The sequence below is a fragment of the Candoia aspera genome, chromosome 2 (assembly GCF_035149785.1).
Source record: "Candoia aspera isolate rCanAsp1 chromosome 2, rCanAsp1.hap2, whole genome shotgun sequence".
In the NCBI taxonomy this organism is placed as follows: Eukaryota; Metazoa; Chordata; class Lepidosauria; order Squamata; family Boidae; genus Candoia; species Candoia aspera.
Genome location: NC_086154.1, coordinates 59,736,993 through 59,753,524, shown reverse-complemented (window position 1 = coordinate 59,753,524; position 16,532 = coordinate 59,736,993). Strand labels below are relative to the sequence as shown.

At 37.1% G+C, this 16,532-nt stretch overlaps 1 protein-coding gene across 1 annotated transcript in view; it reads left to right on the top strand.

Annotated features, from left to right (window-relative positions):
• The window catches only part of DOCK3 (dedicator of cytokinesis 3), a 222,706-nt gene that overhangs the window by 16,677 nt on the left and 189,497 nt on the right, over positions 1 to 16,532 (top strand). Inside the window, exons 5-7 of the mRNA XM_063292863.1 lie at positions 3,918 to 4,014; positions 10,486 to 10,634; positions 14,242 to 14,326. Coding sequence (XP_063148933.1) covers positions 3,918 to 4,014; positions 10,486 to 10,634; positions 14,242 to 14,326 — 331 coding nt within the window. The remainder of the gene's footprint in view (positions 1 to 3,917; positions 4,015 to 10,485; positions 10,635 to 14,241; positions 14,327 to 16,532) is intronic.

The following is a 16,532-nucleotide window of genomic DNA, read 5'->3' as shown; positions in this document are numbered from 1 at the left end:
CTTGTACCCATAATCTTATTAAGCAAGGAAACTGGAATAGCCAAATGAACTAATGTTGTTAAATGTGAGAAAACTTTGATAAAACTAGATACTTCCATCATGAAATAGTTAAAATTGTCAGTATACCAGTTTTTTTCCACATGAATTTGCATTTGAATTTATTGTGTAATGCCAACTTGCAATAAATCTAATTTAGAAATTCTAATTAAAAGAAAAATGAGTAGTGGGGCACTACATAATTTAACGGTTACTTCACAACCCAACTTAACAGAGATTATTTTGTCAGCCTTTTCATCTATCTTGTGTTCCTGCCTGTTGTTATTTTTTTCTATTTGCCTAGCAATTGCTTAGCTTGCTTGGCCCTGCAAGGGAGGATTCTGAAAGAGAATTATATGTAGGTTCTGAATTTTAAATCATATTGTACCTAGATACTGGTATAAATGCATTTCTGATCTAGGCAATGGCAAGAGATTGCTTCCCTTTTCTCTTGTTCATCAAATTTGAAACTGTTCAGCATATATATATACCGCCCCCCCCACTGTTTAAGGCTCAATGGACAGTTTCTTACCAAAGTGCTTTAGAAATTTTGAGAGTGCTGCACAGCATCTTTTATCTTTATATTATTCTTTTTTAATGCATATACTAAATATATGCTGTACACCACCAGATAAATTATATCATAGAATCCACCATACAGGCAACAGAGTTCAACTGTAATTGTCTACCATATATATTCCTTCTATAGCACCTGCTGCAGCCTCTGCTTACTCATCAGGAAACATTGCTTAGTCATCCAGAATGGACAATTAGAAGATCTAATTGGCTTTTCAAAGCCTTGGAAAGAGGATGGTGTTTTACAAAATAATACATGCATAGAATATTCTTCCTTTATCAGGAAAACGGGTAGCCAGTTCCCCAGTGCATTCTTAAGTGATTAGCAAGAGGATGTAAAAAGCTTGTCTCTAAGTTAGAGATAAACATATATCTGAGGGAGAGATTTCAATGGGTATGGGTTCAAAAAGTTTCCATCTTAGGCAAGATGTGGTATATCTGGACAGAGCTGTAGCTAAAAGAAAACTCAGCTGCTATTGCCTGTGCTTCCACAGTCCCAAACCCAGAGGGACTGCGAAATTATAAATAAATATTTTCAGAAGGAATGCAATAATTTTAGAAGCAGTTAAAACTCTCAGCTGTCTCACCATGGTAACTCTTCCTTGTCTAAATTAACTTCCAGTTTCTTCATCCTTTTCTATGCAATAACTGCCTCCAAACATCAATTCCAGTGATCCACAATCTGTCAGCCCTTCGAGGTAGATCAGACTAGGAAAAGAAAGTTGTGAATACTGATACTACTTTTATTATAGGGTTACAGTACCAATCTTGCAAGTCTGAAAGCACCTCTCCCCTCCCTGCCTTTATCAACAAGAGAACTAGAAAGGGTCAATTCTGAGACATTTTTTCAAATTATATTTCTTTTTTTTAAATATAATTTTTTAAAGTTTAGAACAAAGATAAAAACCACAGAAAAACAAAAAACTACAAAAAATAGAAACTAAAAAAATGAGAAACACAAAATTTTTTTTTTAGAGATTACATATAAAGATGACTTCCAACTTTCAACAGCAAGAATATACAGCAATTTCCATAATCAAATCCTTACTCTTGATCAAACCAAGATCACATTATTTCTATACATCCTGCCATTAACACATGCAAATCACTAATACAATTGCTCCCGCTTATATAAAAAAGGGTATATATAAATTTCTAAATCTACTTCTCTCCTCCTTAAAACAACATCCATTTAATTCCCTCCTTCCTACCACTATTCTATATATTTCTGTCCACTATAATAAAAATCAAATTATAAAAACATATAAGTTGTTTATTTTTATAATTAATAGTACTACCATTATCAATCCATTTACACGTTCTTAAATTTTCCCCCTCCTTGAAATATACCAGGGCATTTACATATCTCTGTATTACACATAAGGCATTTTAACAAAAATCAAACAGGCAAAAAAATATTTTTAAAAACATTTAAACTATCTACTTTTATGCTTAGTACTACTATAACAGTCTTGGCTCTATTAAACCTTAAAGAAATCAAACAAACTTTGAATCATTACAAAAAAAATAGAATCATACAGCCTTCAAATCAATCCACATACTTAATTTAATTTCTTATCCTGCCTGAAAATAAATGAGAACATTTATTTGTCTCCATATTATACACAGGGTGTTTTTATAAATAAATCAAAGAACGCAAGTGCTCCCCTTAAAAAATCAGCAGAAAGTTTCCCACATAACAGAATTATTTCATTCTCAAAACAAACTCTGAGACAAACAACCCAGTCCTTATCTTGCAAGTCGAATTGTAATTCTTTCATGAGCAGCATATAATCATCAGCTATTATTTCTTCACCTTCTAGATTCTCAGGAAAAATGCCTCCTTCTTGATAAATCTCTTCCTCTCCTTTCAGAAAATCCTTAACTGATACATTTTAAAAATAGTATCCTGGACATCTTGCAAAATAGCTTGAGCAGTTTTATGCAGGATTTGTTTGAAATCAGCATGGAGCGCAGCAAACTCAGCAGAAAGTTCTGTCCTGTTAAGGTCGTCCATGATTCAGACAGTAGAGTCTAACTCTCTATGAAAGGCTTCCAAATGCTCTTGAATGATATTGATGAAACAAAAAGTATACAAACCAACAAAGACAGCATCCCAGAAAAGTGAATAGAAAGCTAAAAACTCAGAGCATCAAAATAAGTGTGAAGGGAAATGTTAACTCCTTCAAATTAGATACAAAAGTAGTTATGGAGAGATAGTTATTTATTGTCAGTCCACCTTAAATTTTAAATGGGAAGCAAGCCAGCAGTTAAAAGAAAGTTTTAAGGCTACTCCAGAAACAACTATTAGTACCAAGGGATTTGTTTCTTCTTGCTGTGAAAGCCTCGCTTAAGGTACAAAAAAATCTTAAAAATATACAAATTGGGTGATTTAGAAATGAGAAAGGCTCAACCTAGTGTCCCTTAAGGGCTGGAGCGTGGTCTGGAAATGGTGGTGTCCCTGACTCCCGTAGCCTCTTGCTGGATTAGAGCCAACTCTGTTGACGATCCTCAGGCTACAAGACGATGTTTCGAAGTACAAATGGGGTGTTTCCGAGTGTTTTTTGTCCATGAAAAAAGTATGTGCCCCCAAAAAAGAACCCACGCTGCCAAGTCTGCCCACCAAACTCACAGGCAGAGTGTTCAGTTGGCCATGTTCTCACCGGAAGTCCCAAATTATATTTCTTCTTTGGACTCAGATTTCGTTTATCTCACTGTTGTCTTGGTTGCGTCTCTTTCTGCTGTTCCTCAAGGTTATTCTCACATTGCATTAAACTATCATAATAAAAAAGATAGAACTAAAATTGTCATAAAGTAGAATTTTGTACAATGAAACTATACATAGAAGACAGAAGATTATTTGAGAATGGAACATTCCACTCATATTTGTTCTATATAAAATGGCACACAAATATTTCTATATGAAGTAAAGTGTTATATATTTGGGTATTTCTATTATACATAAATGAATACATAGTCTCAAGGGAAGATGGAAGTAAATGATTCCATAGTTGTCATGAGTACTGATGGCGAGCAGGAGGGGGCCTCTATCCAGGAGGGAAAACACATGCGTAGTACTGAGGAGTTGAGCAGCCATTCAAAGAGACACAGATCAGACCCGCCTTAACTTTTGGGGTTTATCTGTCTGGGTTTTTCCCACACTTCTTCAGTTTGTTAGGATTTTCTGTCTTATGTAGCAGTAATAAACACTAGAGACCTATTCCTCATCTCAGCATGATTCCTGACTGTTAGGACAATAGTCCTCCCTTTTATGACATTTTCACTGGTGTTTATTCATTTTACAGGCAATATGAAACAATTGTTCTGCTTGAAGATTCTGTTATCACTGAAGTTACAGCAACTCTCCAAGAATGGGCTATCCTCTGGAAGCAGTTATATGTGGTATGTAAGCAAAACATGTAAATCACAGGGATATAATAGTTATGTAGTGTGATTGAAGAATTGTGCTGGTAAATAGGGTATTTATCTGAATCTGACACATTTCACAAACTAGTTTCTGAGCATCCAGAAATACAGGTAGGCCTTGTTTAGTTACCACAATTGGGACCGGCAACTCGGTTGTTAAGCGAAGGGTCGATAAGTGAAACTGCAACTATAGTTACGATCTTACTTCAGCTTTCCTTTGCTTTACAAACCTGCAAAGGTTGTAAATGTAAGAATTGGTCGTAAAGTTACTTTTTCATCACCATCTTAACTGTGAATAGTCACTAAATGAGGCAGTCACTAAACAAAGAGTACCTGTAGTCCATCCTGAATGGGTCCAGGAGTAGCCCATTATGTTTGATTCCCTGAATTATATATTGGTTCTGGGAAAAAATACAGGATTCTTGCAAAAGTACATGACTCTATATTGTTTTTTTATACTGAAAGGGTAAGTATTATTTAAAGTGATTAGGAATACAATAGATATCAAAAATCAATCAAAAATCAATCATCCATTGTAACTTTGCATTGTGCCTTATTTTATAATTTGTAAAGTATTAGCTGAGATAGGTAAATTAATCTCACCTTTTTACTTAAAGGTGAATATTGTATAGCACACTGTTATTAGAGTAGTTTATTATCTTTCCAGATTATAATGCTGTAAATAAAATATGGGAGCAAGTAAAAGATGTACTGAACTTAAGTTTTCTCAGGCTATAGGAGGGAAAAAAATCTCAGAATTTGCCAGCCAAGCAGGCTTAGAGAAAAATATCTTTCCAAATTAAAATAGGCTATACTTATATGGTATATTAATAAAGACTTGTTTTTGGACATAAATGAAAAGTGAGGCAAAACTGAGAGAGAAATAAATAATTAATACAGGTAGTCTTTGTTTAATGGCCACAATTGGGACTGGCAACTCAGTTGCTAAGTGGCAGGGTCACTAAGTGGAAAAATCATGTGACCACGACTGTGCTTATGATTTAACTTCAGCTTTCCTTTGTCCCCACTCTGCCCTTTGGAATGCTCATCCTGGTGCTGGGATTATTGGCAAGAAGGGAATTAATGTTTGTGTTTAAATTCATTGGAGAGAAAGGGATTACAAGTTGGTAAACAGGCACACGATGGGGAACACACATTGAAAGGAGTGCCAGCTGTTTCCTTTCCTTAGTGACTTGCCCAGCAACTTGGGAGGCAAACAAAAGCCAAAGGTGTGAAAGTGATTAAAGTCTTGTCAGTTACAGCAGCAGCTACAAGCTAATTAAAGTCACAGAGCTGAGCTTGTTAACTTGGTTAGCACTTTTTGCAGAAGCACTGTGCTGTGGAGAAAAGCAGCTCAGGAAGAGATTGTTTAAGCAATTTCTCTGCTCTGCAAGGGCGGGGGGAACAAGTCAGGCACAGACAACATGTACTAACTTGGGATTTTTGTGGTTTGATGGACATCATTTTGCCAATGGTGTCAGTGAGTTATTTTTTATTTTTATTGTTAAAATAGTGAAGAAGAAAAAGAATATATTGAATAGTGATAATACAGTGAAAAAAGTTAAATATAACAGTCAAATGAACTAACATAAAAAATGAACAAAAAGAAAAGTTCCATATGATAAATGTAAATATCCATATGAAATTAATTCAAGTATATAGCAACATAATGCTTCATATTCTCACAGAGTTTTTCAAGAATAGCTATCAAATTCATATCCTAGATCCATTCCTTAAATTCAGGAGAGTGATTTTCTTTCCAATTATGTAAAGTTATCCTCCTCCTTGTACCCCAAGCTGGATAAAGCCAGAGTTCTTCAAAAGATACCAAATTTTAGGAATATAATTCAACAACATGTTGAGATCCTTAATAATTCTCCCCAAAATGTGAGACCCTGTTCTTCAAGTTGAGTTCCCGAGAACAGTTGGGAGTGTTGCTACTGTTCCAGCCTCCCTACTGCGTAGCAACCTCCCTGCCTCAGCTGCTGGAGGCTGTCTCGGGATTGGTGGAGTTTCCCAGACTCATGATTCTGGGGGACTTCAACCTGCCATCCCTGGGGCATGCCTCGGAGGTGGCTCAGGAGTTCATGGCGGCCATGGGCCTGTGCATGCAGTGCATGCAGATATGGCCAAATTTGTGCATCTGACAACACTGCAAGTGGAGAGAGTAATGCTAGCGTTGCTGCACAAACCATCTAAGTGAGACAGCAGCAACCAGTGATCTTTGCAGCATTTTGCTTAGCAACCATTTCACCAGAACAAATTGCAGTTGCTAAATGAGGACAGATTGTATGTTAAAGGATTGAACTACTTCTGTATTAACACTTTATGGATATATTTTTAGTTTCTACAAATGTCACTCATTTAATCACTATTCTGTATATTCTTTTCTGATTTTATTAGCACTGTTATATTTTTTGTTGTAGTTCATCATATCTTTTGGCTGTTATATTTACCAATAATATATAAATAAATACTGTATATATAAAAAGAAAAGAAAAAAAAAGATGTTAGCAATGTGATCTTCAGAGCCCTAGGTTCTTTTAAATCCAGCTTGTATATCAGGCAATTTATTTTTCTTATTTTCTTATTTATTTCACTTAGATGCTGCCCAACTACAAACTGACTCTGGGTAACTCACAGCATAAGAACAAAATAATAAAAGTACAGTCAAAAGATTGAAAGTATTAAACATTAAACAAGATGGTGAATCCGATCAGCAAAAATAAAACAGATTATACATCCCAGCAAGGGGCTCGAACCACCTTAGCCCAGAACCTGGAGGAAAAGACAGGTCTTTAAGGCCCTCTGGAATGCCATCAGGGTGGGAGCTACCTGGATCTCAAGGAAATCTCATTCCAGAGGACAGGTGTTGTGACAGAGAAGACATGCGTTTGGGGTCCCAATAGAGGGCACTGCTTAATTGAAGGAACCCAGAGCAGGCCAATCCTGTCAGATCAAACCAGTCTGGTCAATGTCACAGGAGATAGGTGATCCCTCAAATAACTAGACCCTATGCCATATAAACAACTGAGGAAGGCAACGGCAAACCACCCCAATACAGTCTGCAAACAAAATCTCGTGAAAGCAGCATCCCCCCAAAGGGTCAGACATGACTTGGTGCTTGCACAGGGGACCTTTCACCTTTCACACCATGCCATATAAAGCTTTATAAATCATAACCAGCACCTTAAATTGCACCTGGAAGCAAAATGGCAACCTGCGCAACTCACAGAGCAGAGTTGTCACATGAGCATACTGAGGCATGCCCATCACTGCCTGTGCTGCTGCATTATATTGAAGTAATTAAAGTCAACTTTTCATGTAGAGGTTAGAGTCTTCAGTGACAGTGTCTATAAAAAAATAATTGGTTAGATTTGTTAAATAAGCATAAAAAAACTATTGAATACAGGCAAATCACATATTCTGCCTATTGAATAAGAAAAGAAGAATTTGCCTATACTGAAATTCTTACATGTTCCCTATTCATAGATAAATAATGGTCTACGTGGGTACATTAATTCCATTTTTAATCCATGAACATCTTTGTTGAATTCAAACTTTCCATACAGTGAATCAAACCAAGAAATGTATGAAAATTTAAATAATTAAATAAAATAATTACTTTTGAACATAGCTGCTGAAAGGTATAGGGGACAAGTAATTTTGTTAATTTTTCTTGCACTTGTTACAGCAAAAACCTCTCCAAGATAAAATCAGTGGTCTGTACGCATCCTAAGCAATGGTACTTGTTTTTCATAGGCCTATTGTGATAAATTTGTCCTTACTCATAGATAGTCCTATAATGAAAAACAAGTCAGTCATCAATAGTGAAGGGCAACATAACAAGAGGGGCCACAAGCACTGGACCAGACCTTGAAACAAACCCATATTATAACTTTGCCACATATCTGATCAGGAAACATGATTACAAGGGATGAATTGCTTTGGGGTAAAGTATTATGTGAGGAGGAATCTGATAACAAGGAGTTTCCATTTCCTTTCACAATTACTGTGATCTCCAGCTTCCTGAAGTCCATCAGGATCAATTGCTCTGGAGATGATAATGTTATCTATTATCTAATGATAACCCATTTAATTTATATCTGACTTTTACAGGCATGATGAAATTAAGAATGATTCCTCAGTTCTTTTTACTTGTCTCTGCTGGGTCATCCCTTTTTATCTTCCATGTTGTGGCTTTTCAGATGGTATACCTAAGGGCAAGGATTGTCTAATTTATATTATAGAGTAAGTCATTCTTATTAATAGAAGAGAATATCTGTAGCTCGGGGTTGAACTGTGGAGTCCTTGGTGCTCTTTGAGCTTGGTTGTTTGCTTGCAGATGTTTCATTACCTGACAAGGTAACATCATCAATGCTGGTGAGTGTGGGGTTTGCTCCCTGTTTATATATAGTAGCTTGCCCTGCCAGTGTTGGTGGGGGTGTGGTTTTCTCCTTGGTAGTTCCTTGATTAGGGTATTCTTTTCTGCTTGATTGTCTGCTGGGTTGTTTGTCTCCTTGGTAGTTCCTTGATTAGGGTGTTCTTTCTTGCTTGCTTGATTGTCTGGTGTTAATCCCTGCTTCTCTGGGTGTTGGCTGCTGGAGAAGATATGTTCTGGTCTTTTTGTTTCCTTCTTAGCTTTTTTATTGTATCTTTTGAATGGTGTTTCGATGTGGTTTATCTCTGTGTTCCAGGAATTCCCTAGAGTTTTTGGATTTTGCTTGGTCTACAATGCTCACAGTTCCCCCATAGAAACTATGGTTGAGTCTTTCCATGTGTTGTGAGATGAAGGAATTTTCATTGTGTCTTCTGACTGCTAGTTGGTGTTCATGGGTGCACTCTGCTGGTCTTCTGCCTGTCTGTCCTACACAGTGGCTGCTACAGTCCATACATGGTATGTTGTAAATGACTCCTGTTTTTTCTTCATGGGCCTTTCAGTTTACTTAAGTTGTTTTGGAGGGTTTTAGTTGATTTGTGTGCTACAGTAATGCTGTGTGGTTGTAATAGTCTGTTGGTTGTTTCTGAGATGTTTCTGATACATGGGAGTGTTATCCTTTTCATAGCTTATGTTGGTTGTGTTATAGTGGGTTGAGTGGTCAGGCACTTTTTGGTAAAGTTATGTGGGTATCCATTTTGTTGGAAGACGTTTTTTCTGGTGTTCTGGGACATCCCTGCTTGCCTGGGACTCCTGCCTCTTCCCATGTTACAGTCATGTAAGGTCGTTGCTTAACAACCTGCACAGTCCTGGGGTAACGACAGCAACTGGGACTGCTAGAATTGCCATTGCTAAGCGATGCAGTTACATCGTCACTGTTCACAACCGCATAGCTTAGCAATGGAAATTCCGGTCCCAATTGCTGTTGTAACTCAAGGACTACCGTACTCTGTAGCTTCACTGGCACTTCTGCATCTGAGAAAACAAATAGAAGGAATTCCTTCATCATCCTTTGAGATTTAATTGAAGCAAGGAAGCTCTGGCATGGGCTGGTCCATGAAGTCATGAAGAGTCGGAAGCGACTGAATGAATAAGCAACAAACAAAGCAAGAGAGACTGCAGACAGCTTGAGAGATGATAATATCATAAAATAAACCACCTCGAGCCATTTACAAAGAATGGTATAGAAGCAAATAATTAAAGAATAGAACATGAACATATATCTCTTGGCCATATCATACTAAATAAATACAGGAGTATCTTATTTAATCACTGAGAATTTCTCTCGTTCTTTTTGAAACAAATATTAAAAATGAACCCTCTTTCGTCAATTTGTATAACTTGTAGGAAAAATGTATTTTATTTCAGTAGGATGCTAATATATCTTATTGCAATCCCTGTGACCTATCACACATGATTTCGAAGGGCCCTCAACTTTCTAAAATTGCTTTTGGGGAGTAGAATGTAGGCAGCTCTAATGTGAAAAGCTCTGCTCAGTAAGTAAAGTTATATTCATCTGTCTCTGCAGTCAATACTTCACTGAAATTGGTTTGAGTACTGTCATACTTCTGAAAATACTTAATTATTTCACAACACATATGCATTCTAAATTTAAAATAAAGTTTAAAGTTGTGCAGCTCCTACAGGTAGTCCTCATTTAGTGACTGCTTCGGACAGCGACTGTTTGCGGTTATGATAGTGATGAAAAAGTAACTTTGCGATCAATCATCGCATTTATGACCTTCGCAGTCTGTAAAGCAAAGGAAAGCTGAAGTAAGGTTGTAAGCACAGTTGTGGTTTCACCTAATGACTGCTTTGCTTAATGATTGAGTTGCCAGTCCCAAGTGTGGTCGCTACATGAGGACTACCTGTACTTTCAAATACACATTCTAAAGTTTAAAATGTAGAGTTTTAAATTGTACAACTCCTGGTTTTGTCAGGAAACTTTCCATGTTCTCAGTCTTTTTCTTCTCTCCCATTCTGCCTCCTAAAAAATAAAATGTTCACAGAAACATAAGGTAGACCTGTTCTACAAACTGCGCCATGTGATGAATGAACTGATTGATCTTCGCAGACAATTACTTTCCAGTCATTTGACCCAGGATCAAGTACGAGAAGTCAAGAGACATCTCACTGTACGATTGGACTGGGGAAATGAGTAAGTATGTTTAAATAAATTTAATAGTGGTGATATAATAGCTTTTGAAAATAGTTGGAAGCTTCATATATATATAGCATACATACTGTCATGCTATTCTTTTTTGGGATAAACAGTATTATGCATAGCACAGAAAAAGAATAAGAAGTAGTGAGCAAAAGAAAAGGCAGGAGTTAAGAGAATACAAAAAGAATTCTAGGTAAATCGAGTTTGCACTGACAGCATTCAATATCTATCTCCATGCTTTCTTTTCTTGCAAACCATCCTTGCTTCCTTCACCTCTATACATCATGTCTTTTGCTTTTTAAACCTCACTTCTTACTTTTTCAGGATCCAACTGCTTTCATTCATGACGTTTTCAGACTTCCCTTTCCTCTCAGTATCTTTATTATCTCTCAATATATTAGTTCGGTGGTTCAGGCCTCATTCATATTCCTTATATGATTAAACCACATACTTCTTTCATACTTGTCATTTTTGTTACAGTCATTCAGCATCCACTCATTCTTGCCCCATCTCTTCTTGTTTTACCATAAAATACTTTTTAAATAACCCATTCCCACTACATTCAGCTTACTTTTCTGTTTCTCTTGGCATATCTGAATCTTATTTGGGCAAAAGCACACTCTTTTAACCAGCCATTTTCACTTCTTTCAACAAATATTCATTCCTCATAACAGACCACATACTAGCCCCATGTTTCTGCCAGCATTTGCATGTATTAACATTTCTCCCATCGATTTCCCCATATTTCGTAAACTTTTTACAAGATACAGAAATTCATTTGCCCTGATTTTTCCCCATTTATATACAGTATAACATACAATTGTTCTCTCCATTTTCCTTGCAGTAAAAACCTTGGTCATCAATATATTAAGTTTCAGATATGTGCTCCTTGTTGTGCCATATAGTTTATTTAACATTTGGTGTAAATGTTCAAATTCTCAGCAACTTGGCATCGTTTACATACAAAAGTACAAATATGTTTATGTCTCTGATGAACATATATGTAATAATACCAAAAGCATCTTCCTTAATTTATCCATAAATATATTAACCAATCAAGGGGGCATCACACATCTGTCTTTTACTGTGTTCCATTTTTTGTAATGCATGGATATTTTTCCATGCTTTAGATGGGGAGGCCTTTTAGATAGTCACTCATGTCCTGGTGGGTGACCTCACTGCTTGACTACTGCAGTATAGTCTACATGGGGCTGCTCTTGAAGACCAACTGGAAGCTTCAACTGGTATAGAATACAGTGGCATGAGCAGTGATGGGCAAGTCCATGCAACACCCCTGTTTCACAAGCTGAACTTGTTGCCAGTTTACTTAGGGGTGTGATTCAAAGAGCTAGTTGTGTCCTGACTAAGCAAGAACCATGCCGAGATGACAAAGAAGTCTCTAGTGTTTTATTACTGCTAAAGTAGACAGGAAATCCTACCAAACTGAAGAAGCGTGGGAAAACCCAGACAGATAAACCCCAAAAGTCAAGGCGGGTCTGTTCTGGGTCTCTTTGAATGACAGCTCAAAGTCTCTAAACTACGGATGCGTTTTCCCCCCTGGATAGGGGCCCCCTCCTGCTCACCATCAGTACTCATGACAAGTTGTTACCTCTAAAGTCCTACATGGCATAGGGCCTGGTTAATTGACGGACCACCTGTCTCCCCTAGTATCTGCCTAGTATCTGCCTAGCTGCTTCAATCTGGCAGGGTTACCATGCTCTGGGTTCCTTCAATTAAACAATGCCATCTATTGGGACCCTAGAAGCACTCCTCCTCTGTTGCAGCACCTTCCTTCTGGAATGAGGTCCCCCCACCCAAGAACTGGATGGCTCCCACCATACCGGCATTTCAGAGGGCCTTGAAGACCTAGTTCTTTGCTCAGGCCTTTGGCTAGAATGGATGTAGCCTCCTTCAAGGAGTGGGTATGTGTTTGTTATTGCCCAGTTTTGCCATCTGTGCTTCTTCATTTACTGCTGTCTTGTTTTTATTGTTTTATAACTTTTCATGTTTTTTGTGAATCACCCAGACTCATTGGGAGTTGGGCAGTGCATAAATAAATAAATAAATAAATCCTGTCATAAAAGGTTCTTGCCACATTCAGCAGCTTACATTCAATTTCATATTTGTGCAAAACATTCCATTATTCAACCCTATTTGCTGTATTGTATGCTGTCTTTAAATCAATAAAATATGCAATAAACTTCGTTTATCACATTTATATATTTTTCAATGACCTGCTGAAGAGCAAAAATCTGGTCTGCATATCCTCTGCCTGGTATAATGCTGCACTGTACTTCCAAACTTTTGCTCATTGTCACCCCATATTCCTTCTAACAGAATCCATGTCAGAGCTTCACTATGGGCTTGGCAATAAATTTCTCTTTAGGAATACAAACATGCACTTAGGAGTTAAAGAGTAGAACATTCAAGGAAAAGGCTCATGTATAAGTAGCTTTCATTGTAAATACAAAGGAAGCTGTTAAAAGTGCTGCTCAACTCCAAAATGACTTTGGGCAGTGCCAAAATCTATGTAGTGTTGCATACTGCAGTGTTGTTAGAGCCCTCAACATTCATTAGATAGTTATGCTTTCGATTTTCAAGCTTGTGCAGATAACATGTTTTGAGCATTCTGTCTCTGTTTACTATGGCTGCTGTATGTATAGGAAGGCCCAGTGTGAATGAAAATAAAATCTGCCATATTAATGATCTTGCTAGTCTCTCATACATGTGCCTGCATAGAGACTTACAAAAATTACTTCCTGAATCCAACATCAAGAATTCTATCTGTAACACCTCATAGTAAAGGATGAAGTAGCATACTTGCTGTGATATTTCTGATAACAGTTATCATTGGGTAGATGATGCAGTCCACTACTAAATAATTCTAACATCAAGGCATAGAAAGTTCCAAAATGAAGTTAAATACAGAAACAGATTTCCATATGTATGGAAGTATAAATAAACACTGAAAGAACAAATAGTTTGTATGAGGATATAGCATTATTATAGTATTAAGGCTACATTGATGTGTGCACTTTTTTGAAAGTAAGTAGACAGCCAGTTTGGTGTAGAGGTTAAAATACTGGAAGCCAGGAAACTGAGTTCTAATCTTGTCTCAGGCACAAGAAGCAAGATAGGTGACTTTGGGCCAGTCACTCCCTCTCAGCCATAGTAAAAAGGCAGGAGCAAACCACTTTGGAAAATATTGCCAAGAGAACTGTATGGACTTGTCCATGTAGTTGCCAGGAATCAAGATTGACTTGACATCAAAAATAAACCAACAGTTACAGGAGGACAGTTTAATGGCTAAATGGAAATTTAAACTCAGAGTTCCCTAGTCCAAGTCTAAGTGCCATTTCCTCAATATTGTGTTAATTATGAGATAGAGCAATTGACTTCTCTTTTATCAGAATATATTTTAAGCAAAGAATAGGAAAATGGGAAGCATCTTTGCTATGATTTAATTAATTTACAGTAAATTGCTGAAATGAATGAAAGCTATTCTTCTCAAATCTGAATCCATTTAAAGGATCTAATTTGCAGCCTGGAGATTTTTTTATTAATTGATTCTGGGTTTGTTTGTTTGTTTGTTTCTTCATAGACATTTGGGCTTGGATCTTGTCCCACGGAAGGACTTTGAAGTGGTGGATTCTGATCAGATCAGTGTGTCTGATCTGTACAAAATGGTAAGACTGTTCATGGGGCAAGAAGGATTTGTGGAAGAGCATTTAATGTAACCAATTTATTTATCTAAGTGTGATCAGTATGGTATATTTATGGCTGGGGAGATTCAGATTCAAATCCCTATTCAGCTGTGAAATTAAATGGGTGACTTTGGCCAATCAATCTCTCTTGGACTAACTTAAATTAAAGGATTGTTGTGAGGGAATATGTAGCATCCCAATTCATGAATATTTATACCATGCTTTTCTTTATCTTATGTCCAAAGTAGCTTACAGCAGATACATTTGTTTAAAACTATAATGATGAGGATGAGGATGATGACAATAATAATAATAATAATTAATAATAATAATAATAAATGTCTGTGTTAAACATAACAGCATGATTGCTAATTAAAGAAGGAAAATACTTTAAATGACACTGAAAATTACAAGCTTTGGTTTTGTTGAAAAATCAACAGTGAAAAATACCCAATTGACCTCCTGGGAAATGGAGTTGCAGAAGCATGGAACCACTCTAGACAAGGCTTTGAGAAGAACTTGCAGAAGCGAACTTTGTAATACTTTATTATGGTCTTTACCAGCCTTTACAATAAAAAGAAAAAGAAAATTGGTTTAATTCAACATTTCATTGTCAGAAGGAAAGAAAATAATAAAATAGTAAAACTATATATCTAGCTAAAATTTTTGCATAACTGTATAGCTTGATAAAAATATTTGGCCACCAGGAGTGAAGAATCAGCATCCCTTAAAAAGAAATAAACGTAAAATCTATTGGTATGACCCACAAATTTAGAAATAATTGGGGAAATCAGCACTTCTTGGGGCATCATAAAAAGGGTACCATATGGGGACATGAGCAAGAGTTTCTACCTCCCTGGATCCACAAGGGCAAACTCTCTGTGAAAAAGTCCCAAGAAATCTTCCTGCCAGCACTGCTGAGGGGAGGGCATCAAAGTGGGCTCTGGAAAAGGCCCATCTATATTTACTTAAGGAGAGATTGTACAGATACCCTGCAGTAGAGGGTTTACGGCTATCTCGAATTTGGCGATAGAATTCGGGAGCATTAGAAATATCATTTTGCCTGAATAAGTTTCCCAGTGCATACTTTCTAATAGGTGAGGATTTCAATGCAAGAGCTGGTTGTAATGATGAAGCTCTCTGTGTAAGTTTCAATGCCTACCCCACTGAAGAAGTAATTGAAGCACCATTTCTGTCCAGATCCTTTAAAGACACAAAATACAACCTAGTGGGCTTTAGGTTGCTGCATCTTGTAAATAGGCTTAACCTTCAAGTGTTAAATGGTTCACTCCAAACTGATTTCCCTGGGCAATATACATTTTGGTCAGCCCACAAATTATCTATTATAGATTATTAATCTCTAGAGACCTGCCCCCTCACCTTAATAATTTTGGCATAGTTCCTAGGTCTGAAAGTGACCACCTTCCACTTACTTTTACTTGTAAATTTAGGAAAGGCCCATTTAGGAGCCAAATTAAGGCCGATTCAGAATGCCTGAAGGGAGGTGGCTCTTATAGGGTCAGATGGAATTATTCCCTTGAAGATACGATAGCCCAATGGCTTTATTCAGAGGAAGGAAGAGCATTCTTTTCATCCCTCTACAACTTTGGGACACACTCAGACCCAACCACCTCAAAAGATAGCAGCACGCTTGATGTATATCACAACCTCATAGCTAAGCTCCAACCTCTTGTAACAAAGGCAGATACCAACCTAACTAAGAAGGGATGGCATTCTAAGAGCTGGTTTGCAGAAGTGAATAACACATCAGCCACTTGCATCTCCCAACCCCATTTTGCAGTCAGAAATTAACCTGTGATTTGCCTCCAACCTGTTCAAAACATGCTAAAAATTAGTAAAGTCACTGGCAATATTCTCTTCAGCCCTCAACCACATATCATTGAATATACTTCCTGCACTGCAATCCAGAACAACAACTGCCTTTAGAGGCCATGTAAAAAATATTTTGTTATTGTTTGAAAGCATAGCAATGAGCAAAACTTTTGCCAACCTCTGCTTTATAAAGGATCAATTTTATTTTCAACATTTTTATTTGAGTTTGCTGGGCCAGCATGTATAACACAACACAAAAGGAGGATGGAAAGTACTGTTGCTTATTCAAAATGCCATAGCGAGGAGGACTAAAAGGGGAGATATTGGTAATAAGGGGGGAGGTTCAAATGATGAA